The sequence below is a fragment of the Emydura macquarii genome, unplaced genomic scaffold (genome assembly GCF_026122565.2).
Source record: "Emydura macquarii macquarii isolate MOO-44397 ecotype Brisbane River unplaced genomic scaffold, CSIRO-AGI_Emac_v2 contig_1253, whole genome shotgun sequence".
Taxonomy (NCBI): Eukaryota; Metazoa; Chordata; order Testudines; family Chelidae; genus Emydura; species Emydura macquarii.
Genome location: NW_027131390.1, coordinates 45,908,420 through 45,935,110, shown reverse-complemented (window position 1 = coordinate 45,935,110; position 26,691 = coordinate 45,908,420). Strand labels below are relative to the sequence as shown.

General features: G+C 42.4%; 1 protein-coding gene across 1 annotated transcript in view; it reads left to right on the top strand.

Moving 5' to 3' along the window:
• COL6A3 (collagen type VI alpha 3 chain) overlaps nucleotides 1-20,108 on the top strand; it is a 103,277-nt gene extending 83,169 nt beyond the window's left edge. The window contains exons 42-46 of the mRNA XM_067548661.1: nucleotides 1,672-1,755; nucleotides 5,822-6,001; nucleotides 6,120-6,170; nucleotides 17,783-17,953; nucleotides 19,275-20,108. Of these exons, the coding sequence (XP_067404762.1) occupies nucleotides 1,672-1,755; nucleotides 5,822-6,001; nucleotides 6,120-6,170; nucleotides 17,783-17,953; nucleotides 19,275-19,315 (527 nt within the window). The 3' untranslated portion in view covers nucleotides 19,316-20,108. The remainder of the gene's footprint in view (nucleotides 1-1,671; nucleotides 1,756-5,821; nucleotides 6,002-6,119; nucleotides 6,171-17,782; nucleotides 17,954-19,274) is intronic.
• The last annotated feature ends 6,583 nt before the right edge of the window (nucleotides 20,109-26,691 follow it).

Genomic DNA, 26,691 nt, shown 5'->3' with positions numbered 1-26,691 from the left:
AACCTAGGGTGCCCAGTAAAAATATTCCCCCATCATTGATGCCTGCATACACCCATAATTTGAAAAGCAATCCTTCCCCCAAAACCCATTTTGGTGGAACCTCCCATTGCAATGTGATGAAAGGGGCATTTCCAGCAGCGTTTGTGCTTGACTAGATCTAGGTATCACTAATTACATTCAGCACAAAGGTTGCCATCAAAACAGCTGGATAACTGTCACCACATTCTGGGAACTGCAAATTGCACTGAGGGGGTGGCCCTCTCCGCTGTTGTACATTCGTCTAGCTCCATTGAAAGTGATGAGGTGGCACTGATTTACAGCCACTGAGTATTTGGTCCACTGGGTGGGGTCATCCTTCCGCTCTTCCCAAATCCACATATGGCTTGTCCTTTGTAGAAAGGCTCAGTGTTAGCTACTTTTTAGCACCATCCTCTTCCTATGTGAAAGGTGGGCTTGGGGCCTGTACTGGGGGCGAGGGGACTAGATGGGCAGGGAGAAGAAGTAGGGATGTGTAGGGCAGCGTGCCTGGTGGACATTGCTCTGCCCTCCACTCCAAGAGTCTGGTGACTACAGGTGGTGGATATACCAATGGCCTGTGAATGGACGTTAGATGTGGTGGGTCTGAGTTATTACAGCGAATTCTTTCGTGGGTGTCTGGCTAGTCAGTCTTGCCCACATGCTCAGGGTTTAACTGATCACCATATTTGGGGTTCGGAAGGAATTTTCCCCCAGGACAGATTGCAAAGACTCTGGGGGTATTTCGCCTTCCTCTGTAGCATGGGTACGGCTCACTTGCTGGTGGATTTTCTGTACCTTAAAGTCTTTAAACCACGATTTGTATGCTTTAATAACTCAGTCATAGGTTAAAGGTTTATCACAGGAGTGGATGGGTGAGGCTCTGTGGCCTGCGTTGTGCAGTAGGTCAGACTAGATGATCATATTGGTCCCCTCTGACCTTAAAGTCTATGAGTCTTGGGAGCGGTAGTATCCAGGAGAATTCTTGGTAGTGATCAGACTGCATTACCAGCAACTGTGTAGTGGGCGTATTGGGGACCAGAGAAGATCCCAGGGGATCCTGGAGTTTGAGAGCAGGTTCCATGGCCCTTTCTAGGGGTTTCCAAACTCCCCATTAGAACCATCATGGGGAATCTCCATTAAAAGATCTTTATGGAGACTTCTTTCCAGAAGTCCCCTCCAGCAGGATTTTTTCCCTGGAGTGTAAGCACTGATGAGTGTACATTGTCTCCATTCCAATAAAGAATAAAGCAGCCAATCCTGTTAGCATAGTTGCCAGAGTGAGTAAAATTAATCCCTGACATGGTTAAGGTGACACCAATTACTCATTGTCTCAGCTGTAACCAATACACATTTCTAGAGTTCATGTACTTATGTAAACAAATCCAGCTCTGAACATCTTTCCCTCCCCAAACTAGCACTTGGGCCAAAGATTTTGTTTACCAATTTTTATTCCATTCCTTCCATATTCAATATGATCCAGTTAGTTTCCAGTTGAAAAGCATGGTTCCTGGTATAAATTGTACACTTCGAGTAGGCAAGAAATATAAGACAAGTTGTTGGGGGGGAAGTGGTGGATTTCCTTTAGCTCCATGTGTTGCTATAGGTTTTTTTTTTCCCTTTGACTGATCATTCCATTTGGTTTTGCTCTTCCAGAAAGTATGCCAGTGCTCAAGTCACCTTCAATAGCGACTGCTAATCTGATGGTGAACACTGAGCCTTTGGAACGGCCAGAAACCGGTGAGTAGCAATGCTACCTAGAAGCACTGGAGCAGTAAGTTCCATAATTACCTGCATTGGGACTATCTTAGGTTCTCAGCAAGGGTCTCATCTAGCTCCAATTATGTCAACAGGAGTCATGTTGTTGACTTCCGTGGGCCGTGGATCAGACCTTAGTGTAATCTCCACGCAAGTCGGTGAAACGATGATGATTTCCTCCAGCAGAAGATCTGGCCCTTTATTTCTGTTATGAATTAAATTATGTCCTCAGTCAGTTAAGGTGCAAAGAGCTGGAAAAGTTCTAGGACCAGACTCTGCTGGCCTGACCCTGAACAGGAGCTGACTTTGCAGGAAGTCAAAGCCTGTTGAAGTCAATGGACTCTTTCCATCAGTTTCAGTGGTCTTTGGATCAGGCCCCATATTGGTAAGGCTGGCAGAATCCGGCTCTTAGGTAGACATCAGGCGTAGCTCTATTAGCGGTTCTATACCATTCTCCTAACAACCTGCTTCCTGATCTGAAGCTGTAAACAGTGCAGTCTGCCCCATGGCATCCCTCATTGTGCCGGTGTGTCGGATTGGGGAGGGAATGAACTGTCCATCAGGGACTGAGCTGAGAACTGTTCTTGGGGGTTCTTGGTTCCCTCGGCTCCTTGGTGTAACACAGAGCTTTACCCAAGAGCCTGTGGACTCCTGGGGGCCAACAGTGAAAGATTTCCGAGGGAGCCTATGAAGAATGGTCATGTGACCTTTTGAGACACATACAGTCGCTGAGCTGATATAATAGGCTTCCCTCACACTGTAAGTCCTACCGCCTGCCCATCCTCCTCCTCGTGTCTTCCACCATGACATCAATGGTTTATTGTAATAAACCATTAATGAGCAAAAAGTCAGATCCTATTAGCTGATTAACAGTGTGTTTATTGTTAACATTTGTTATTAACATATAACCATTGTATCGATTAATATCCATAAGGGCTCCTCCACTTTGTTCTAAATGACCTTAAGGCCACACACACCAAAAGAGTATGTTAAACACCCCATTGCAGCTAATGTGATCAGTTACACCTCAGTCAGCACTGATCTTGGCCACCTGGGGGTAACATCTGATTCACGAATTAAGGAGTTCTGGATGGGCATCCGGGCCCTCCACTCATGGAAAGCAGCACAGTCTCATTGCAGTCACTGGAGTGGTGCTGCTTTCCATTGGCTCAGGATCTGGCTCCCAGTTTGAATGGTAATCCTGAATTTTGTAACTTTCATCTCGTTAAGACCTTATTGCTACTTTAACAGTGTTTTCTTTGGAAATAGGTTCCGTGGACTTGAGTTAAAAATATAGGCCTGGAGAGTGAGATTTTCCAGAACTGACTAGGGGATTTGGGCACCAGATTCTCATTAATTTCTAATGGGAATGATGAAGTTCTTGGCCAGCCCACACAACCCCACTGATGTCTATGGGGTTTGCCTGGATGTGGCTGCAATATGGTCCCTGTTCTTTAAACCCATCTGAGTTTATTCAAGTGACATGCACACACAAGTAGTGAACCTTATCTCTCCCCGAATCCCAGGGTGCGGTGAAGGACTGGGATGCCTAGGCACTTCTGAAAAATCTTTGCTAGCTTTCCTACAGTTAACACAGGCATGTGTGTGTGTGTGGGGGGGAATCTTACCATGGGTGCAGTATCGTTGCATTTAGACAGTACATTTCTCTGTTCACTTGCTATGTTTCACCGTTTCCATTGTCTGCGTGTGACTCATTTGCATTTACTTTCCCCACCCGCCATGGTCTTTCATCTGGAGTGACACCGCTGGTTTGGACTGCACAGCTACTCACAGCGCTGGCCCTTGTCTATGCATTTAACCCTTTGTTTGTCATTCATTCCAAAAGCAGCGTCACAAGATGTATGGTATACTATACTCAGAACTCAGTGCTTCAAATTAGCCAAATTAGCAATCGACATTACCCAAAAAAGCCACAGTAGCGTGAATTCATGGCTTCATTTACTGTAGGACTATATATATATATTATTCTCATGGCAAATAAGTTAATAACTTAGTGCAAGTTGATAACTGAATTGGTTAATAGCACAGTAAAAGCATCTTGATTGGTTAATAATTTAGACCGGTTAATAATTAAATCACACACTGTTTTAATCTCATGTGCTGCAGAAAGCCACAGGAGACACATTAAAAAGCCTCTGTCTGAGTATCACTGCTATACATCTATTTGTCCACGTGTGATTGTATAGGACATACAGTGTACCAGGGGATGCTTAAAGGTCACTATAAGGAATGAAACAGCATCAAAATACATAAATTATACACAGTACAATAGCTAATCAGGCACATGTGCTTGTGGAATTGATACAGGCTCAGAGGACTAGGAAATTTGTTGCAGAGAGTGTCATGGTGCCAGAAGAGCCAGAGCTTCTAGTAGCTAGCAATCTGGAGGAAACATGCTGTTTGATAAAAAGTTCAGTAGTTCATAAAATTGCATCGCTTATCTGGATTCCATCCATGTGCTTAAGACAGTAACTAGGATAGCATACTGGAAATGGGTTACTTAATCTAAACCTACATTCAAGCTTTAGTGTCAGCTACCTGGCATGGAAAAGAGGCATGTGTTCAAAGGTGCTAATGTGTTAAGCAGTAAGGGCCAAACTCCTATTAAAGTGAATGGGACTTTTGCCTGAGCAAGAACTGCAGGATTTAGCCCTAAACAATCACTTCCGGGCTCCAAGTAAAATACTTTAGTCGTCATTTATATAAGTCAGGCCGTCTGAAATCAGTGAGTTAAAAAAAAAAAAAAAAGTACTTGAAAACCAACACTCATGCCAAAGAAAATACGTTTTTAAATACACACTTCAGAGCTCAGTACTCTGCTCCCATTAAAATCAACAGCAAATTCCCATTGATGTAAACTGGAGCAAGCCTGGACCACCACACACAAACAATCATCATCTGGAGATCTGAGAGAACCCCGGAGTAAATCTGAAATTCCTGAGTCTTTCATCCATTTCTTTCCCAAGAAAATCCAATGACCAGTAGCTCATATAAATACAACAAATTCTGAGCACTTGAAAATTACAGCTTTCTCCTGGAATTTTCCATTTAAGGAGCTCAGATTTTAAGTTAATATTCCCTTTGAAATTCCAGTTTACAATGTTGTCTGAGGAGCTTATGGGAATTAGCCTCACTACTCCCACTGACTTTCCCGGAGAGTTGGAAAGGTGGCTTGTTTAGCCTCCTTCGACCTCCTTGACTTGGTATCTTAGTGGATTCATAGGATTTTATCTTACCTGGAGTGCTGAGGAATTTCTTGCTACTGTGCTTAAGCCCACACTGCATTTCATTCTTTCTGCCAAGTTAGAAAACCTCAGCAATCTCTAAATGGACCCCATTACCCCATGATTCCTGCAATAGAAACATTTCCAACTCACACGAAAGGCCCAATCATTCTTCAAAGTGCACGGGACGGGGGTGTATTATCCATGGAGAGGTGTGTGGGAAACACCATAACTGTATAAGGCATAATGCCATCGGGGACTGCTTTCCAAAGCGATATTTACTAGGTCGGTTGAAAAGATGTAGGGTGTGCTTCCTGTTGCCAGTGGCTGGAGGTGGTGGTGATCAGCTCTCATTCCCATCCAGGCGTCTTTGGGCTGCCCAGCTTTGCCATTAGTGTTGATGTCACTGATTTCATTTGGGCCGTGAAACATTTTGCACTGTTCTGGCACTTTCTCCATGCTCTGCTATGCCATGACTACTTCCCGTTGCATTGATTTGGTGCTTATGCCTTAGGCTAGGTAGAAGCATGCACAAGCATAAGTGCATTCACAGCAAACCTATGCAAAAAAAAAAAAAAAATCTGAGGTGCATGCATCCGCTACATGGCATGTTTGATCTAGGCGGATTCGTGCAAGATTATGTGCGGATATGAAGAGAGACAGGGCACAGACAGAGTTCAGTCCAGGCCCAGTTCTAGTAACGACTTTTTAAAATGCTTGATTTTTTCTTTTTTTGCTCTCTTTGCCTTTTCAGCTTTTAACCCTTTCAGAGTCATTTAACGTTTGCACATTTTGAAATTCAGATTTGACAGATCCTTGCTTGCTGGATTTTGACATGGGCACACAGTGCAAGGAGTATCAGGTTATGTGGTTCTTTGACTACAAAAACAAGATCTGCACCCAGATTTGGTATGGTGGGTGTGGCGGTAATGCCAATAGATTTGAGACAGAAGCTGATTGTATTAGCAGATGCTTGAAGCCATGTAAGTACCACCTGGGGTTTAACCATTTTGCATTTTTACAATATTGTCAAATAAAATTTTAGATTGGCAAGAAATTTTGGTTTAAAAACAAAACCCCCCACACTTTTTCCCTCTACAGCAGCTGAGAAAGCCATGCAGCAACCGCCCCTTGAGAAAAGATTATTGTCAGGTAAAAGCACAAATGGAGCAGATCCTGCATTTAACCTCACAGTTCTGTCGCTGCTCTGGGCACTTCTGTTGCAAGCTTTGCCACTGTGGGATTAGGACAAATAGAACCAGAAAGTATGGGGTTTTTTTTTCACTTGTCCACTTGACCAGCTAAGAAGGTCCCATCCTGTGCTTTGCATGGACACGCTGTCGTCATGCCTCATGTTGCATCCAGAAACACAATGTTGACACGAGTTAATTACAGACTGTAGTTACAGCAAAACGGCTGCTTCATTTCCTGATAAGTATGTGGTCACTGAACGGGAGAGAATTGCAATCACAAGGAAACTCGTGTTAGCACTGTTTCGTTGTCCCCTGGCAATTTGTGTCCCTAATTTTTGTCATCACTCTGCTGTATGCATTTGCTTTTGTGCAAGTAGTGCTGATCTGTACACTTTTCTTTAACTGAAATACTTAATTGAAAAATATTCCTTACTGCTTGGGTCTTGAGTCCAGATGTTCCCCTTATGTGGAAAAACCCACAAGAAAGGGGGGGGGGGGGGGGGTTAAAAAAACCACACTAGAAAACAGCAACGTTCTCCTTAAGGAATTTCCTCTGCTCTATGTTGGGGGTTTGCAGCGTTGTAGACTGGACAGAGGGTGTGGCCTGCAATTGCCCGATCAGATCAATTGAAGATCAGTGCAGAGCAGGCTTCCTCCTCCATGGGGATGGTCACAGGAGAAGAACCTGAATAGAACAGAATCCTGCCAGCATTATGAAGCCTTATCCTCCGGCAATGGCTGGGTGCCAGCCGGAGCTCTGAGAGTGGAGGGACAAGCCCAGGAAAGAAGCCAATGCCAGAGAATCGTAGCAGTGTAGGACTGGAAGGGACAGTGAGAAGTCATCTAGTCCAGAGGTTGTCAAGTTATGGGGCGGGCCTGCCCCGGTAGGCATGGGAATGTGTCAAGGGAGGCATGAACTGTGTGCTTTTTTTTGGAAGAGCTCTGGCTGTCGGCCCCGGGTGGCTGGGGCTCCGTGCACACCCGGGAGGTGGGGATAAGAGAGACAGCCAGAGCCCCGCCGCCCAGGTGCAGGCTCTTTTTTTCCCCCACCCTGTATTCCCTCCCCAGGAGGCAGCCTCAGGCTTGGGCTCCCTTTCCCCAGACCCCATCCCTTCCCTGCAGAAGTCAGGGTGCTAAGTCTGCTGTGAAAAGCGATATTGATCAATATCGCTTTTCACACTGCCACCCTTACTTCTGCACTGATACTGGTGATGGCACGGCCTTCAGAGCTGGATGTTGGCATATGTACTTGTGTGTGTGTGTGGGGTAAACAACTACAGACACAAAAAAGGTGGGGCCCGATCAAATAAGTTTGAGAACCACAGATCTAGCCCACATGCAAGAGGCGATGTCAGTGTCACCCATAGAGCTGTCTGGGAAATGAGATTCTTCTTCAAGTGATGGTCCCTACGTGTATCCCGTACACAGGAACCGCACATCTCGAAGAACCTCCAGTTACAGATAAGTAACCTCCTCTTTCAATTTGAAAAAAAAATGGTCATCCCAAATCAAGATTCATTTTCTAGGAGACATTTTCAATTCTGAGGAAACTGAATTGCCCAACAGAAAATCGTTCCGCTGGAGAACTTCTGACTACCTCTAGGTACCAACTCTCATGATTTTAGTGGAAGTCTCATGTAATTTGGTACTTTGCTTAATAGCACAATTATATGACTACATGGGAATCTCGGCTTTCGTATTTTCTTTTTAAAAAGCACATTTCTAGCCCTTGTGATTGCAGAGAAATGGTTCCAAATATGATCCCAGTGCCCGTTAAAGACTCAAAACCCAAAGAGCAAGTAAAAAGAACTCCCTCATGTATTTACTTATTTTAAAATCTTACACTGTTTCAGCCACTCTCATTGGTACATTCATGATTTTTGACCGCTTGGGATTGGTAAGGGGAGTCTTGATCACAGTCTGTAAGTACCTACAGGGGGAACAGAAATTTGGTATTGGACTCTTCATTCTAACAGACAAAGGTATGTCAAGGTCCAATGACTGGACCCTGAAGCTAGACAAATTCAGATGGGAAATAAGGTGTAAACGTTTAACAGTGAGAGTCGTTAACCACTGGAACAACTCACCAAGGGTTGGGTGGATTCCATATCACTGGCAATTTTAAAATCAAGACTGGCTGTTTTTCTAAAAGAACGATTCTAGTTCAGACAGGAATTAATTCAGGCAAGTCCCTGGTCTGTGTTATGCAGGAGTCAGACGAGATGATCATAGTGGTCTTTTTGGACTTGGAATCGGTTATTGTTAACTCCCATGTTAATTTCCCAGTGGAAATACACCAGAGGAGCAGACCCCAGAGAGCTCCAGACATGCCTAGATCAACAGTTTGTTGATCGGGATGAGATTACAGAGTCCTTCACATTAGAATTAGGTTGTGTCCTGTGACCAATAAGCTCTGGAGAGAAACAGCGGTTCATGGGCCACGGTCTGAGAATGCTGAGCCAAAGAAAGCATTTTGCTAGTGTGGAAAGCTTTTCTGGCTTTGATTCAGCTAGGCATGTCAGCATATCCTTAAGTCCATTCCTGCTCAGCAGAGCACTTAAACTCTCACTTAACTTTAAGCAAGTACTGAAATCCCATTGACTTCAAAAGTTAAGTATGTGCTTAAGGACTTTTCTGAATAGAAAGGCCTTGCTCAATCAGGGCCCAAGTGAATAGATTTGCCAAATGATATATATTTCTACGTTTTATCGGTTATGCATTGATTGGGTGTCTCATGTACCTCGCTGATGTTTCCAGTGAATTTGGTTGCTTAGGCTAATGCGATATTTCCTAAACTAGGCATTGTTACTCTGCAGGCTGTGCATAGCAGATTGACAAGAAAAGCAATGAAGGGGTCCTTTATGACTGACAGACATTTATGTTCATGGCCTCTCCAGGAGATTTCTTGTTTTTATTTGCAAGTTCTTAGTTAGACTCTCTTTCTTCTGAAAATGTCAGCTTGACTCTTTGGGAAAAAAAGAGATGGGTCTGAAAAAAATTCAGCAGCAGCAGCTTTCAGACACTGATTTTTGGGGGGTTGGATTGGGGAGTTTGGGGTAGAGAGATAAAGAACAGCTGCAAAATTAGGATAAAGTTTGGGATTCCAAACCCAACCAAAGTTTAGGATTCTATGAATACAGAGCTCTCCTTCAGGACCATCTCAAATTAAAAATGTTTTAAGCACTAGGTGATCTTTAAGTTTACTATTGAATAAACACATTTAAACAGTGGCAGTCAAGGCTAGCATTCCAGTCCCACATTTGTGTGTGTGATGGGCTCAATTAAAGCCATGACTCACAGTGGCTGCCTCCTGGCTTTCAGTTATGTGCTTTACAGCCATAGCTTCAAGCACATTTCAGTTAATTAGTCGTTCTGAACAAAATTCAGAACACAACAACATGATTAGAGCCAGCCTGTCTGGGAATTTTTTGGCTATTGAAAGCTTTAGACACAAATCTTCTTCTTGGCATATGTGCAACGTGCCTCAGGTGGCATGTGACCAGTACTCATCACCGCATTCGGTCCACGGGTAGCATCGTTAGCTTTCCCGACTTGTGCTGTGTACAGTCGGGGAGTGTGACGTGAACACAAATCAGATGCACTGAAACTAGTCAGGGTCCTGATGCCTAAACAACTAAGAAGAATTCAGTCAATTGTCTGAATGATTTGCCCATTAATAGACCAGTTCTCCCACACTTGAAATTCACACGGTAGACACACGAGAAATCATAGTGAGCCAAAAGAATCGCTCCTTATTCAAGCAGATCTCCCTTTGACCACGATAGGAGTTGAGACTGCCCAGTGTCTCAGAGGAATGTTTAGTATACTGCACAATTGACCCCTTAATCACACTGACATAAAAAAAATTCAAAGATTAGCCAGAGAGAGACCCCCGAAGGCAATCTGTTGTGTGAGATGGGCGAATGGAGTTTGAAAAAGGTTCAGAATAGAGCTGATGTTACTTACATAACATCTCTTATCCAGGAATAGCAATGTACTTTACGAAAGTGAGTGTAAGCCCTATTTTAGAGAAAGGGTAAATTACTTGCTCAAAATTACATCAGATGAGTAGCATATTTTGGATTAAACCAAAGTCCCCTGGTGCTCAGTCCCTTGAACTAACAACTAGTCGGCATAGCCTCCCTATAAAATAACTACACCTCAATGGCCATTCTGAGAGAGCCACTAAAATAACACAGTTGATGAACCACCATCAACTACCCAAGATGCAAAGAAGATAGTCTTCTCAGTTAGCCTCTAACACACAGTGCATCCTTCCCACTGATACTGCAATAAAAATTCACTCACAATAAAGGTAGAAATGGAGAAGAAGAGAGTCAAATTGGTCAGGAACTAATTTAACAAGAGAGATGAATGTTAGAAGCAGACGGTGTGGTTGCTTAGGATCTGTGCTTGTTATTAAGGCTCTATATCACATAATCAAAGGAGAGGCAAGAGGGTGGGCAGGAAAACATTACATACATCCTGATTTCAAAAAGCAGAGCGCTCAAGAGAGTTATAACAAAAGGTGGTAGAAGACAAAACCTCTTGGCCAAACACTGAGGCTGAGCAGGCAAGTTTGTGTGTCTGTACAAAGTACAACATCAAAAGAGGACTTCTCATTTACAATACAAAAAAAGGACTCATTTTTATCACCTGTACCAATTAAAGCTCCGATCCTCCAGGCTGATATGTGTCTGCATGGCATCTGATTGAAACCACTGCCCTCAATGGGAGCTGCTGAGTTCCTTTGAAAACCAGGTCCTTTATTCTTTCCAAAACCGTTAAGATTCCCCTGTATTTTTTTGGTCCACGTAATAACTATCATTATTCTAAATTATTAACATACACAGTTTTGTAAATCTTCAGCTACTGTCCAGCAGAAACAACCTGGAAGTTGAATTTGAAATGTTATGTGCACCAGCATTAAACAGTTGTTGAATTTTACTGTACATCAACTGATCTGGAATACTAGCAAACGCGGTGTTATTCTTAAAGCGGTGGAGAGGGTGCAACCTAAGTATGTAGAATCTGGGTTGTTACTATTACCCACACATACCATGATCATTAGCTGGATTCCATAACGGAGCCCCCAAACTTGGAGTAGATTGATTTTTGTATGTGCAAGTGCTGGCTTTTTATATTTGACATTGGCCAACTGGAATGCAAAAAGCAGTGAGCTGGACTGTTGTTTTTTTAAGACAACACCCTCCTCTCCCAAAGGCCTGGAGAAGCTTTTGGCTGTGGGAGTCCATCAACAAAGCTGAACTGAAATATCTGTATTGATTGCAGATTCCTACAGAGAATGGATATAAAGCTTTCTTTCTGCAAAAGACTGTATTTATAATGGAAGAACAGGGAAATTATGACAAGGGCTAGAAAAGTGCTTTTGAAACTTTCTCCTATCTCAGAATTACAGTTCATATGGTCTGTGGATTATATAGCACAATAAACTGTTAACCACATATAACTGTTAAGCAAAGCAGCCAAAATATTTCCAATATGATTTCAGTACAGAGGATGGACAGTTTGAGGTTGAACTAATGGACTCATTGGAATTTCTTTTAGCAAAGATATGCTCAGATATATGTAATCATAAAACAGAGTGGCTCTCAATATGGCTTAAAACATCACAGCAGGAAAAAAGAAAATATAATTCAAATGAAAAGTAGATTGGATTATATGTATGCCAGTTTCTGAACCAGAAGTATAATCATGTGAGATACACACATACACCCCCCCCTCCGCATATGTGTGCAGGTAATGACAATGTGATAAATTGCACCGGTATTTGATAAAGATACTGATATTTATCACACACTTATGACTGCATCGCCACATCTTTAATCTATCTCCTGGGATTTATTCTAACATTCTAAACCCCTGAGTAGCTTCCAGGACCTACCAATATTATTATTATTTTTTATTATTTTAGATCAACATGCCACTGAAATCTTTTTTTTCTGGAGTTCTTTGCTGGACCTGTTTTCTAATCAGAGTTTCAGGAACATAATTCCAGGCCATTCCCCAAAACAGAGCTTAGGGAGTATTAAGCTTCGTTCTTTAGGATCTGTCTCATCTTAAGACACTTGCTTGCAAATGTACTTTCATTCTTCTCATCTGTTAGGTTGGAACCCTGGTGTTATCAAAGGCCCCAATCCTAGAAAAAACAAGCAAACAAAAAACCCACCAAAAAAGAGAAAAAAAGGCAGTGATGAACTCTCTCATTATTTAAAAATAACTGGAAGAGAAACTATACTCAGCCACTAACAGATTTCTCTCAATTTTAATGAGAAAAAAAGTCTTTTATCATCAACGTTAATGTTAAATTACCATTACAGGAATCTGGGGCTTGATCTCACAACCCTTTATTCCCTTGATTATTCCTTACTTGTAGTCCCGTTAAATTCAGTGGGACTCTTTGTGGAAAGAATGATTATTCTTTGGATCCTCTGTGCTTCGTTAACATTGACTAAAATTTGTAACTAGGGTGAGGAGTGCAGAAAGCACTGTAGCTGTAATGCATGTCGGCTGAGATTTCGGAAAATGACAAGTCAGTTGAATAGCTCAAGTTTTCGATGCCCAAGTTGCAACACCTTACAAAGGTCCTTATTTTAAGGGGTCTCAAGCTGGGGAGTCCCGGTGCTGAATTACTTCAAATCACTAATCACTTTTGAAAGTCCTATTTATATATGGAACTGTATTCTACGGAAGCCTAGGCCAAATTTCATACAGGAAAAGGAAGGCAAAGGTTTTGAAATTAAAATGAGTGTTCTTGATATGATTCAAAATCAAGCTATTTAGGAAGCAGTTATTTCCACTTTCATGTCCTGTGAATGTCTTGCAAAACTAAATGCAAATGTTGCCAGCCATGAAAGGTGTTTATTAGCTTTAGTGTGCTTTTCCCCCTTGCAGCGGTTTATGAATTACATAAACACATGATGCATTTGTTACCAAAGAAGCTTTTTCTCAAGCTATGGGGAAAATATTGCAACAATTAGAACATCAGACTTTCCTCTCTCTGCCCCCTGCAATTCATTGATTTTATTTTCAGGGGGTTTTTTGGGTGCTGTATGTGATTTTTAATCTCATGGAACCTGGAAAATGTCTGTATGAAACAAAAGAAAACAAGCAAATAGAAATATCAAGGATGACACTTCGGTCCCTCTGATCCATGTGTGGCACAGGACTCAGGGGGTGTCAAAGATGGTTGTTTAAATTTCCCCCTGGATCTGGAAGCCAATTAGAACCCCCTGATTAGGGCATCTTCAGAAGGATTACATTCCTTGGTAACGGCTTCCAAGTGGCTGCTATGCCAGACCGAGATTAACAGGCAGCACCCCAGCCACAACGCCTGCCCCCTAATTCGCCTCCTTACACCAGAGCCTGCAAATCATAGAATCATAGAATGTTAGGGTGAGACGGGACCTCAGGAGGTCATTTAGTCCAACCCTCTGCTCATAGCAGGACCAGACCCAACTGCAAAATGGGGGTGCGTCCGGCTCTATGTCCCTCTGCTTTGCTGCACTGGAGCAGTACAAAGGGACTGAGTAGGGGGCCAGGATTTCATCCATTGCTCACAAATAACTGGAAGAGAAACTATTCTTTAATAAATAGATAAAGAAATGACCAAAGGCCATATTTTAAAAGTACTTAGGTGCTTAACTCCAACTGATTTCAATGGGCATTACAAATCCACTTATATGATGACCATTGATTCTGCTACTGTAAAGCTGCAGGTCCCCATAGAGCTCTGTCCCTATAGACCGAGGAAATATACATACCGGGAAATTCAGCAGCAGTCGACAGGAGTTACCCAAGCTATGCAGAGTAGCTTGCGTAACTTACGTTCACTTCCCAAATCCTCTTCTGTGCACCGTCCCTGCTACGCTGAGCTGACGGGAAATGCATACCCATCAACGCAGCGCTACGCTTTTTCTGGAGGTGGTTTTATTGAATCAGCTTCGGGACTGATTGAGAGGGTCTTCACTTCTGCTCAATCAATCCGAGTAAATCGATCTGATGGTGGCGAATTTGCCACCATTAACGAAAACATATCCCGAGTATAGCTACTATGTGACCTTATTTTTATCTGTACCTAATCAATCAACCACTGCAGTTAAACTCCATGGGATGTATTTAGAGAGCTGAGATCCACATTAGCCTTCATTTTGCACTTGGATCAGTGCAGAAAACCAGGGCCAAGTCTTCTCACTGGAGAATCTGCCTGCCACACACATTGCCATTTAAGGCCTGTATTTTTTCTTGGCAGTGAGCGGATCAGAAAGAGGCAGTGCTTTTTACATGGCAGTCTATTTAAATGCTATAAATTGTGGTTCTGTGAAAGGCTGTAGTTTTATAATTCCGATTCCATGGTTTGGGACGTGAATCTCGTTGGCTAATACATCATTTCTCCTTGGGTCAGGCAGCGTGCTCTGGTATGTGCTCATATGGAAAAACCTCAGCTCAGAAATTTGTATAGTGACAAAAACTGGACCCTTTTAAACCTCTTTATACTCCAGGTAGTGCAGCACACATTGTAGTGCAGCACACAACAAACAATCACTCTGATGATGGCCCTCCATATATTTTGTAGAACATGTTAGCAATTATTTATCATCTGTATTCTAGTAGATCCTGGGGGCCCAATCAAAGGCCCCCATTGTGCTAGGCACTGTGCAATCAAGTCCCTGCTCCAGAGAGCTCACAACGTAGGTTTACGACAAGATGTGGCATGTGGATGAATGGACTGATGGGGCAATGGGGTGAAGAGGGGAAACAAGGGAACACCAAAATGAGCACAGTTTGCATAGTAGGTAGTAATTTGCACTGAATTTTTTACTGGTTGATTAAGAGATCATGTCACTGAAGAGGGACAGGGAAATGTAAATTTTAAGCTATATGCTAAAGCTACAAATCCTGTATGCTTTCCCCTCCAACTCCTATGGATTTCTCTGCCCTATTTTACATCCCCTGCACCAGGAGGGTGTATTGAGTCCACGCTCTTTGAGACTTGGGGCACTCAGTCACCAAAGATCATGCTGTGAACTGAAGGGCACTAGGTCACCAAGAATCATGAATGCATACTAATATCCCATCGGGTCCCACAGAGAACTGTGTGAATAAATGATTTTGTGGTTCAGTTGCAGAACTAAATATATATTTCAAAGCAACCCAAAATGTTTCTAGTGAAACAAAAATATTGAAACAAAATTGTTTTGGGTCAAAGGAACTATTTTGTTAGCTTTTCAAGTATTTTTTTAAATATAAAAAAAAAAATTGTATAAAATTAAGTGAAATTCCAAAAGGAAAAGTCAAAATGTTTTTGGTTCAGAAATGCCAGAACAAATCATTTTGACATTTCTGAATTTTTTTTCTTTATTTGACCAAAACAATTTGCCACAGTCTGCCTGAATTTGCAAATTATTTTGGTCAACCCAAATCTGCATTTTTTAGCCAAAAACTGATTTGCACAAAAAATTTTGCCTGACTATTGTTGCGTGGAGCAGCCCTTCAGCTGAGTTAAATCCTGAGTCTGATTTACACCAACTGCTTCTATTTACACCACCTCTAGATCATAGGCACTGACTGTGGCTCAAGTTGAAGATACGTTTGTCATTAAAAAAAACCCCAACCCACATGCTCTGTGTGTGTGCAGATTGCAGATCTCCAATAACGTATCCATGAGGAAAAGCATCTTGACCCTGACATACCATGTGCAGATATTTAGGTCAGACTGGTTTCAGTGAACCAGGCTGATCTAATATCAGGTACATTCAGTGAATAAATTAACTAAGTATAGTAAGTTCTATTCAGCCTACACCATCTAAGAACCGTATCCTTAAAGTGAGAGTAGATGGATTATGCCCCAAATTACCTCAGTTCATAGGGCCTGTTTAGCATTCACAAATTTTGTACATCTGAGAAGAATATAATACTTTAGGGCAGAAATGGGGTAACTCAGGTGGATAGCTCCACAGACTGCTGTCAGTCCTTTTCACGAAAGGTTCCCCAGTGCATGCTTGGGAATGAGAATTCAGCAGGCTGATATGATCAGGGGTGGGGTTGAGTCTAGCCAGGAGGTGTCATCTTTAATCATGGCACCATCTGACCTTGGGAAGCCTTCACGGTGGTAAACGCACGGTGGAGTCCTGAATTGGCTGAGCTACGCTGGACTTCAGTGAGGCAGGCTCTAGTTCCCAATCTTCAACATTTGACTAGGCATGCCTGTTACTGTGAGGAAGGTACATATCTAGGCGGAGCGCATAGTAACAGCTATTTAAGGTTGCCTGCGTGTTTCCATATCTATCTATCATACATACATATATAACATAGATACTCTAATAAAATCAGATACAGAAATATATTCACCTTATTTTGAAATTTACTCTCAGTCATTTCACACCCAGGCCAAACCCAGCCATAGCTAATGTTAATGAACAATGTTTTACATTGCCCCCCATACACAATCACACCCATCCCCTGGCCAAGGACTCCTTTTTGACATTCTTGATGAGGTCCCACTATCTGCAGCCTGAACAGCCTGGTGCCAGGGAAACTGGAGGAAAGAAATGTAAATGTCAACTTGTCAGTTGGAGCGCAAATATTGTCCCTTGGGAGGAGAAGAGAGAGGTCATTGGGCAGAGGCAATTTGGCTTTTTGATTTCAGTCACTGGAGATGATCTAGCAGCACTCCATTGCTGGGCTGTCCCTTGTCACTAGATACAAATTTAATCCCAATACAGGACTGAGGAGGGAGAAAGTTTTCACTCCCACACCTGAGCTGGTCTATGTGGACTGAACTAGAACTGGGGTTTTTTTTTGGTCATATATTTGTAGCCAATGACTGGCTTCCTTGGTCGTGGTTAGGCATGTGAGAGTGGAGAGCAGACAGGCCACACAACCGCTGGCGTTTTCTGCCCTCTCTGGCACTGGTGGGCCGCATGCACTGAAGACAGTGCAGTCTACTCCCACTTCTACACCTGGCCGATTCCACTGGCTGGTGCAGAAGGGAATATAGACACAGCCCTGCCCTCACCTCATCCGCTTCCAGGCACCTAGCACTCCTGGGGATACTCGGAAAAAGCAGGGACTATACTCCCATAAAGCTTCTGCCGAGCCCACGAGTAGTGAAACATGAGGGGCTGGCCAGAATCTGACTGAGATCTTGTGCTTCAGAGCTTCAAGTGATCATTTGCAGGGGCCAGGAAGGAATTTTGTCTTTCCTGGTAAACATTGTACAGTTGGCTAGATGCATTGTGGGTTGGGAGATGGTGGTTCTGCCTTAATCTGAAGCAGTGGGTGCTCATGGCAGGACTCTGGAATGATGAGCCAATAGTCTGATCAACTGGTAATTTCTTTTAATTGTTTCTTTTAATCTTGCATGCCACGTGTACCCAATGATCCATCTGTCTCAGTCTTCTAAGCATGCACCCTCTGAGTGGACATGTCTGACTTTGCGTCAAATAGTATCTGTGAAATGATGGAAGTGCAGGAAACTGTCCGAAAATGTGGTGGTGGTGTTTGCATTTATTGGTTGCTAAGTCTTTCTATTTCTCTATTTATTTGTAGTCACAGATATCTGTAGGTTGCAAAAAGAAGAAGGAACCTGCAGGGATTTTGTGCTCAAATGGTACTATGACTCAGAAACCAAAAGCTGTGCAAGATTCTGGTATGGTGGCTGCGGTGGAAACGAAAACAGATTTAACACACAGAAAGAATGTGAAAAAGTTTGCATTCCTGGTAAGTGGAGTTCCTTCTTCCACTACATGTCTCCTTTAGGGTACAATATGTGGAGAGTTGCAATGGAACTGTTGGCAGTTAATCGTAATCTAAGGTCATGGAGTCAGCTCCTCAACTAGTGTACACTGGTGTAACTCCAGACTTCAATAGAGCTACTCTGATTTATACCAGTTGTGGGTCTGGTCCATAATAGTTATGGCATCAGGAAACTGCCAGTTCCAGCGTGATTCCAAAACACTGGCTTCTGATTCCAGAAGGCTCCAAAACCTGCGTCATGAAGACATTCCAGAAATTGACCATAAAGGAGTTCTGATAAAAATACCAGTTCTAATGGTGACTACAATCTCCTTTTCCATACAAGACCTGATCTAAACCCCATTCAAGTCAATGGGAACCTTTCCATTGACTTTAGGGTGCTTTGGATTAAGGCACTGGTGCACAGAATTATCCTTCTTGAAGCCTCTCTTCCAAGAAGGGCCTTGCTCCAAATTTCTGTGATTTCAAGTGTAGCTTAGTGGAAGGACTTCCTCCCTATGAGGAGGACACCAGACCCCAGCACATTAGCAGGCAGCCCAGGTGGGGTTTTGCTGTGCTCACCTGCCTTCCTATAGATTAAACGTGTGTGTGCAAGGGATCTGTGGGCACAGGTGGACAGCAGAGAATGGGCAGGCCAAATAGCACCCTATGTTATGTGAGCTGTCTTAGCTCATTCATTTAGAAGAGGGGTCAGTCATTTCCAGGAACTGGGATGACAGCCCACCCTTGATGTGTTCCACACCTCCATAGCCATGGGTACATATTTGGGGCGTGGCCAGAGGTGACCAGGACATATCCTGGTTACAGTGGTCAGGTAACCCTTGTATAAATTGCCTCATGAGAGGCCCCTGGCGATGACCTTGAGGAACAGCGTCTTCAGGGCTATGGTTTCTACTTGCACATGGCCTTAGTAAGGGCCAGCACATCTACACCCTGTCCTGGGGCCCGTAGCTGAGGCATTGTGCTTCAGAAACTATTTCCCCCAGCGTGTTCCCCTGGGTGGTTTTCCTGGGAAATAACTCTTCAAGGTGCAGTGCACCACCCCAGGACCACCTGCTTACTCCACTGGCCCAAGTGATGGTGGTAGTCAGGGTTCCAGGGATGGCCTGCCCACTCCCTATCCACCAGTCTCTGGGAGTGAACACCTAGCCCTGTCTTCTCCTGAACACAGATTGTGGAAGAGGGATTTTCAGTGTTTAAACATCGCCTTGTTTGGTGCCGTACGAGCAGGGTCTCCTGCTTGCAAGCTAATGTTGCTTTTTTTTCCTCTTCATTCAAATTTCAGCTCACATTAATCCTGGGGTTGTCACGACAATAGGAACCTAAAGATGGCAAAATATCAACACATACCTCTAAGAGAACCAGGAGTCAGCCATTGCCAACTTACCCCTTTAGAAGCTAAGGGTATAGACTACCTTGCACTGTACTATTTCATGCTTTAAATTCCAAGCAAACCTTGAAGAAAGTGTTTTGTTGCATGACCTATCAATATGGTGCTAAATTGTTTGTGGACTGAGTACTACATGTGTCCGGGTCATAGTGTATACCTTCAACATTATGTAATAGTTACCCACTGCACATTATTTTGTTTGAACATGTCTACAAATTACCATTTCCTTCAGAGTCCGGCATTATGCCTGTTTAAGGCAATTGTAAATTCTAGAAAATAAGGGACAAAATAATTTCACTGCAACTGTTATGTACTTGCTTTTATCATTTTCATAACTGAGCATAACTTTAGATGGAAAGCCTACGTGTAAGAGAGTAGTTAATTCTGATAAACAGGCAGTTCAGTTTTTCATTCTGTTTTTACTCTTGCTGGATTCAACTTCAAACTGATTCTCTTTTATGCATTTGTGACATATGTGATCAAGCAAACTAGTAAAGGAAAAAAGAAAAAAGAAAGCAAGATTTCTAAATACAGATGCACTGCTGGGACCAACACCTCAGTTAAAGAAGTTTTAAATGATGGTGTAGAATGTTTTTGGCATTCCTCTAATGTTGTGTGTTTTATCTTTTTTTTTTTTTTTGAAGGGTGGGGGATTTTGTTTTTATTGTGGTTTTTGTTTTTTAGGAAGTCTATACAAAAGAACTTTTAAATAAAATCTAATGGAGGTTTTGAGAGTCTCATGGTGTTTTGCTGTGTTTTACAATTATGGATGGTTTCTTAACTTCAGTGGAACTAGTCATGTGACCAACGCTAGCACATAGAGTCAGAGAGATTAAGGACAGAAGGGAACCACCAGATCTTCTAGTCTGACCTCCGCGTATCACATCCATAGGTCTTTGCAGGGTCAGGACGTCATTCACTGACCAAAATAAAGAGAAACAAGGAACTTAAAGTGGATTTTAGTGACAGAACAATAAAGATACTTAGCTCTTCTCTAGTAATTCTCACCCATAAATTTCAAATCACTTGACAAAGGAGGTCAGTGTCATTATCCCCATTTTATAGATGAGGAAACTGAGACATGGGGGGGCAAGTGACTTGCCCAAGGTCACCTAGTAGGGCAGTGACAGAGCTACAGAGGAATAGAACCCTGCTCTGCTGATCTGCCATCCAAAGGCGTAACTACTGGACCATGCTGCCTTGTAAAAGGCCATAAAACACTGACTTCTTATGTGGTTCAGTAGACAGGACCCTGGTTTGGGATTTGAGGCTACACCCATTGAAGCCAATGCCAACACGCCCATTGACTTCAAAGGAACACACCTTAGAAAGCATCCATGGTAAAAAATTGAGCTGGCACACACCACAGCAGGCAGGCTAGGAATAGAAACCTTGGTTTCAGTGGGCAGCCTCCAGGTGTGCACATGCAACGTTGCACGCACAGCTGTGATTTGCATGTCCGGGTTACAATGGGCCCCTCCCAGGGCAGGGACTGCTCATGTACCTGATGGTGATGCGAGGGGTGTCAGGAGGTGGGAGAAGGCTCTGTGAACCAATGCTGCACTCTCAGAAGGCCCAACACCCACTGGACTCCATGCGCCAAGTCAAACCAGAACTGAGGAGGCCTTTTATTTAAATGAGAGGAAATCTTCCAGCATGGGATGCTCCACCCACAGGAATCTGCTGGCCAGGCCAGATGGCGTCAAAGTTGGGAGTCAGGATTTGGATTCTTATCTGAGGTCAAACAGATTCCCAGCTCTGATTCTGAACTGAAATGGTGGAAGTCACATTGTTTATGGCTCCCCGGCTCCCAGCAAAACTCACACTGCACTCCCCTGGTCTCCCACTTACCCTAGCTGTCATCAGGTTTGCATGCCTTCAACTCCCTTGTTAAGCTCTGCAGGGGTGATGGCGCTGATGGCCTACTACACCCAGAGGTATTGATAGAGAGGTGAGATAGCAACCCTGCCAACGCACACGGGGCAGAGGAGCATAACACTGCCCCTCCACATTGACTTGTATATCCAGTAACTACCCTAGAGCCCCCTTTTTTAGGAGCTGGGTTCACTTGGATTCAGGCCCCAGAAGATGGATCAGGATCCTTCTGTTATACAGGAAGTCAGACTAGTTGATCACAACGGTCCCACCTTGCCTTAAAAGAATCTATGAATCTATCCAGTAGGAGAATTCTGTTACAATCACAAATGTCAGCAAGAACCAGCTGATATCTTTGGGTTTTTCCTCCCTATTCAGTCTGGAACAAGTCTGCAGAAAAGAAGGGAGCTAAAGCTGGAATTCTGGATATTTCCTGTGGTTCCCAAGGCCATTATAATATTTTAGCACCTATTGTTCCCAGATTTAGTCAAGACTGCCCTAGAAAGCCAATGTCCAAGGCAATGCTTTGAAAGTGGATGGTGCCACCTTTGCTTGCGTGATCAGTGAAGATGCGTGTTGATCACATTAGGAATTCATATTAGGCAAACTAGTATCATCATCTTGAGTCATACCCAATCAAAGGACATCCATCACCTTTGAAAAGCTCCCAAAAGCATATCAGGTTAATCCAGGAAAAGAGATCCAGCAAATCTCGCTAGGATCAGAATTAGCATTTCTTTCCATGGGGAAAAAAGCTGGTACAGATTCATAGCACTAAACGGTGTGAAAAACTGATGCACAAATCATGACTGTCCCTTCCGGATTCTGTGTGATCTACACAACTTCTTCTGATGCCCCTAAATGCTATTAACACTACGGCTGTGATGCCAAAGAGCCAGAATCATCCCCGTAGCACAAAGAATTACCAGTTTGAGCTCAATGCACCAACAAGGACTATGCAAGTATGGTTATGTCGACAGTACCTGTCTCTAGGGCTCTGCCAGGAACGGTCAGCTTTAAATTCTACCAGGAGCCCTGGTGAATGAAGCTGCAATTCAGGTGTCCCTTAGCAAACTTTAGTCTGCAAAGGGCCCAGCAACAAAGGGTATGCCTATTCGAACTTGCATAGTGAATGTTAGTGGAATCTGGCCAGAGACCCTAACTGGGGATCTCATATTGGTCACTTTGTATATTTTCCTGGATGGGCAGAAGGCCAATACTGTTGTCTCACAATAGCTTTTTATTCATTGGCTGCAGGACGATTTAATATCTGTTTATCATGAGAGTTCTTGGAGAAGAGCAGCAGGATTATATTTTCCATCTGATCCAAAATATTTTACATGTTGGAAAAACCAGGTTAGAAGGAGAATGACTCAGACAAAAATACAAGTGAAAAAACCCCCCACTTCATAGGAGGATTAACCATTGGAATGGTCAAGTGAAATGCCGGCATGGGATGGAAGCAGATGGGATTAGAAAAAAAAACTCTGTCTTTTGCTGGGCCTTTATAGGAAGAAAAAATAGAGCTAGTTTTCCAGCTTGGACTCGAGTCATTGATGTGACTCAGTCTAATATGGAACATGTACATTAATCAGTAAACATCATTTAAAAGCTGCCTTCAGCAAAGGAAATGATCTGTAATTAACTCAGCCATATTAAAAGACTGTATTGTATTATTTATGTTACAATGGCACTGGAGGAGCCAACTGAAATTGGCCCCATTCTGGTAGGCATTGTACGTGAACATAGTAAGAGACAGTCCCTGCCCTGAAGAGTTCACAATGTAAATAGACAAGACAGATACAGGTTTGGAGGAAAATGGAAGAGATTTGCTCAAGATCACACGGCAAGTCAGTTGGCAGAGCTAGGAGTAGCTCCCATGTATACCATCTCCCGGTCCACTGCCCAATGCGCAGCACCTTGTTGTCTAACAAGAAAGTCTGGAGTGGGTGTGTCTTGAATATCAGCCATGGGACTGAGTCTCAGAAGTAGAACTGGGTGAAATTTTTCTTACAAAGCCTTTCTGCACCAAACAATGCAGATCGGGAGTCAACCAAAACAATTCACAAATTCCGCTTGATTTCGGCAAATTGTGTTGGCGGGAAAAAAAGCGTTTTCTGGAATCGTGAAATGCTTTATTTTGGCGTTTCCAAAACTAAACATTTTGCTTCAGAAAGATGTGTCATTTGGGATTCTCTCTAAATTTTATTTTAATTAAATACAAATAAACCTTTTAAAAAATCCTTCAGACCTGAAACAAAGAGTTTTGGTTTGGTTGATGTGAAACATTTTTTTTGTGATCAATTTGGCTGGTGAGAGGGGCCATAGAAGTACACACAAAGAAAGAGCACTGGAATATGGTACCAACATTTTCTGTCTTGTGAAAAAACATTGCCAAGAACTTTGCAAGATTCAAAGAGGACTGTACATTTATATGCATTATAAGGAGAGTTATAATAATTTACACTAAAAAAAATTGCACAAGAGATAAAACTTTATATTTCAGGGCTTAAGCTAACCACTAACTATTAGGAATCAGGATGAGACCTTCACAGAGATAGGTTATCCAATAACTGCCTGCTGCAGGGTTTCTTGCATCGTTTTAAAGAGAAGCTACTACTGGCCATTTTCAGAAACAAGATACAGGAATAGATGGACCACACAAGTGATCCAGTCTGGCAGTTCCTATATGCCTATAATGGTCTGACGCTTATTCTTTTGACCCAACTTTTCCAGCATTAAAATTTGTCCTCTATGACATCATCATTCTTTTAATCACCATAGAAAGGAGATTGAATAGCAAAAATTGTAAGCCTCCAATTTAAACACTCCACATCGTCCACAGAGGATCAAGATGTTTGCCTCATCAGTTTTCAGTAGATTTATGATTTGGCTCTGAAATCAAACGTGGGTGTCGGAGGGCACAACCTAACTTATTCAGGCCAGGTATTGCTCATTGTGCAGAAGTGGTTTTCATTATTCTTCCAACAAATACCAACTGAATATGTGGAGAAGTCAGTCAGTGATTTCTAGGGTAGCTTAGTGTCTGGCTTCTAGTGCAGTATGAAACATATCACTGTGAAGAACAAAGCGAAAAAGAGTCCATTTTACCAGTTTGACTAAAATCAGAGATAAGGATCTGGGTGAATAGTGTGTGTATTGGGGTGATTTGATATTTGAAGCAGTATGACAACAAGGAAAAAAATCTAACTGAAGAAGCCCTTAGACAATGCACTTTCTAAAAATAAAAGCCATGTAAGAGAAGCCATAATTTCTCATCTACTGTACAACAAATTCTGTTTTATTATCCACATGGTATATGAGAAAACTCCATCTCCATTTCACCCTAAAAGTGGTTACATCTCAGTATATAATAGCAATATAATGCCTATGTAGTGAAATGTGTTCCCATTGTGCTACACACTATAGAAGCACATGGTAAGACGCAGTCCCTGCCCTGAAGATCTAACCAAAAATTTCACAGGATAGGATTTAAAAAAAAAAAAGTTTTGTGATTCTTCAAATGTACCTTTTTTGACATTTTTGGAATGGAAAGTTTTGCTTTTCGGTTCTAAATGAATATTTGTTTAGTTTAACGTCATTTTTAGTTAAAAAGAGTCCACATTGAAATGAAACATTTTGAAAGGATCAAACAAAAGGTTTTGATTGATCTGATAAGTTTTTATTTTTTTGTTTGGAATTCTTTGGAATTCTGGTTCACAAAAAATTTCAAGATTTTGACTTTTCATCCTGATTTAGGATGGGAAAATGTTTTAATATGTCAAGAAGTCTTATAGGATGGGAAAAACCTTTTCTGCCCAGCTCTTTTTACAAGCAAAAAGATGTTTTCTTTGGGTTCATAGATCTATATAGTTTAAGACCAGAAGGGACTATTCTGATCAGCGAGTGTGATCAATTGATTGAAAAAACATGATGGGATTTCCCCCCCAAAATTAATCAACATTTTACTCAATTTTTTTCAAATTAAAAAATTTGGAATCTCAAAATGATGTCAACATTTTGTAATTTGAGAAGTTGTGGCCAACTCTAACAAAAACAGAAAATATTTGAAAAAAATATGGAAAGTGCAGAGACTCCTGTGTACAAAGTAGATACAACCCCAGTTGCCAACCCTCATGGCTTTGTCATGAGTCTTGAAATATTTGGATGGCTTTCTTAATGCCCCAGCTCCTGGAAACAAGTGAAATTCCTGTGGAAGTGTCAGCTTTCATTAAAATTATAAGACTCTAGCACTTTTGGATGCAGAGAACAGCTTGAAAACATAATCTGTGTTCTCTAAAAACTCAAAAACCAGGAGAGAAATAAATAAATAAAACCTCTCTCTGTTTATTTTTATTTAAGAAACCATGATTTTTATGCCAATCTCATGATTTTGGTGATGATTCAGAGGAAGGTGCAAGGAATTCCCCTTAGGGGAAATTTCTCCTTCATCTGAGTCGGTGAGAGTTTGGCTCATGCCCTGACACATGAGGCTTTATATCTCATGCATTTTCTTTTTTATCCTACCTAGTGTAACTGTGGAAGTTTTCCTTACCCAGATAACTCAGCCTTTGTTGAATTCTACTACACTTGTGTATAAAGGAGTGTGTTCTAGCCAACAGTGCTTCTTAACTTCCAGATACCAAATGCTGCTCATTTTCCATGTGATTCACAACAAATTCCTACCTCTCCTCTCAGATATGCTCCGTATTGTAGGTGCATCAATTTCAACACTAGATCCCCATCTGTTCTCCCCAGACAGCTCCCCCACCCAGAGTGGATCGTCACTCAGTCCATAGTAGGCTCTTTTTTACTTTCAGTGGTTCACGTTCAATGTGGATTTTCCTTTTTTTTCTCTCCCTCTTTTATTGTGTTCCTCTGTTGGTGCACGGAGCTGTTATGGCTGGGGCATCGGCGTGGAAGAGCTGGCAAGAGGCAGAGGTCTTGCACAGTCGGTGGGAGGTGCCAATCTCTTCCTGCCAAGCTATTCGAACATTTATTTGGCCTTGCTCCTAGCATATTTCAAACACTTAATAAGAAAAGGAGGTGGTGGTGAAGGGTGGTTGGTTTGAGGATTTATTTATTTTTTTGCGCAATGCTCCCGTTTCATTGTGGCTCATTAATTTAGATAAAAATAAGGGCCTGGTTCTCATTCATACAAAGGCCCCTTTCTGGTGTAAAAGAGCCTGCAAAGGTCTTTTCTGTCTCCTTTGTCCTCCCAGAGGAATGCTCCAAAAGCACCTCACTGTAAACGCAGATCAGGACCTGACTATTGCATGCTGTCTGAATAATCTAACCTAAGGATTATTTGCAGTTGGAAGCAGAGAGGTTAAAAAGGCCAGTGAGTCATCTCTCACACAGGCCAGTATTTCCTGATGCATCTGCCTGAGGTAGAGGCGGGATTCCATGGAGGATGGTTTCAGATGATTAGTTATTT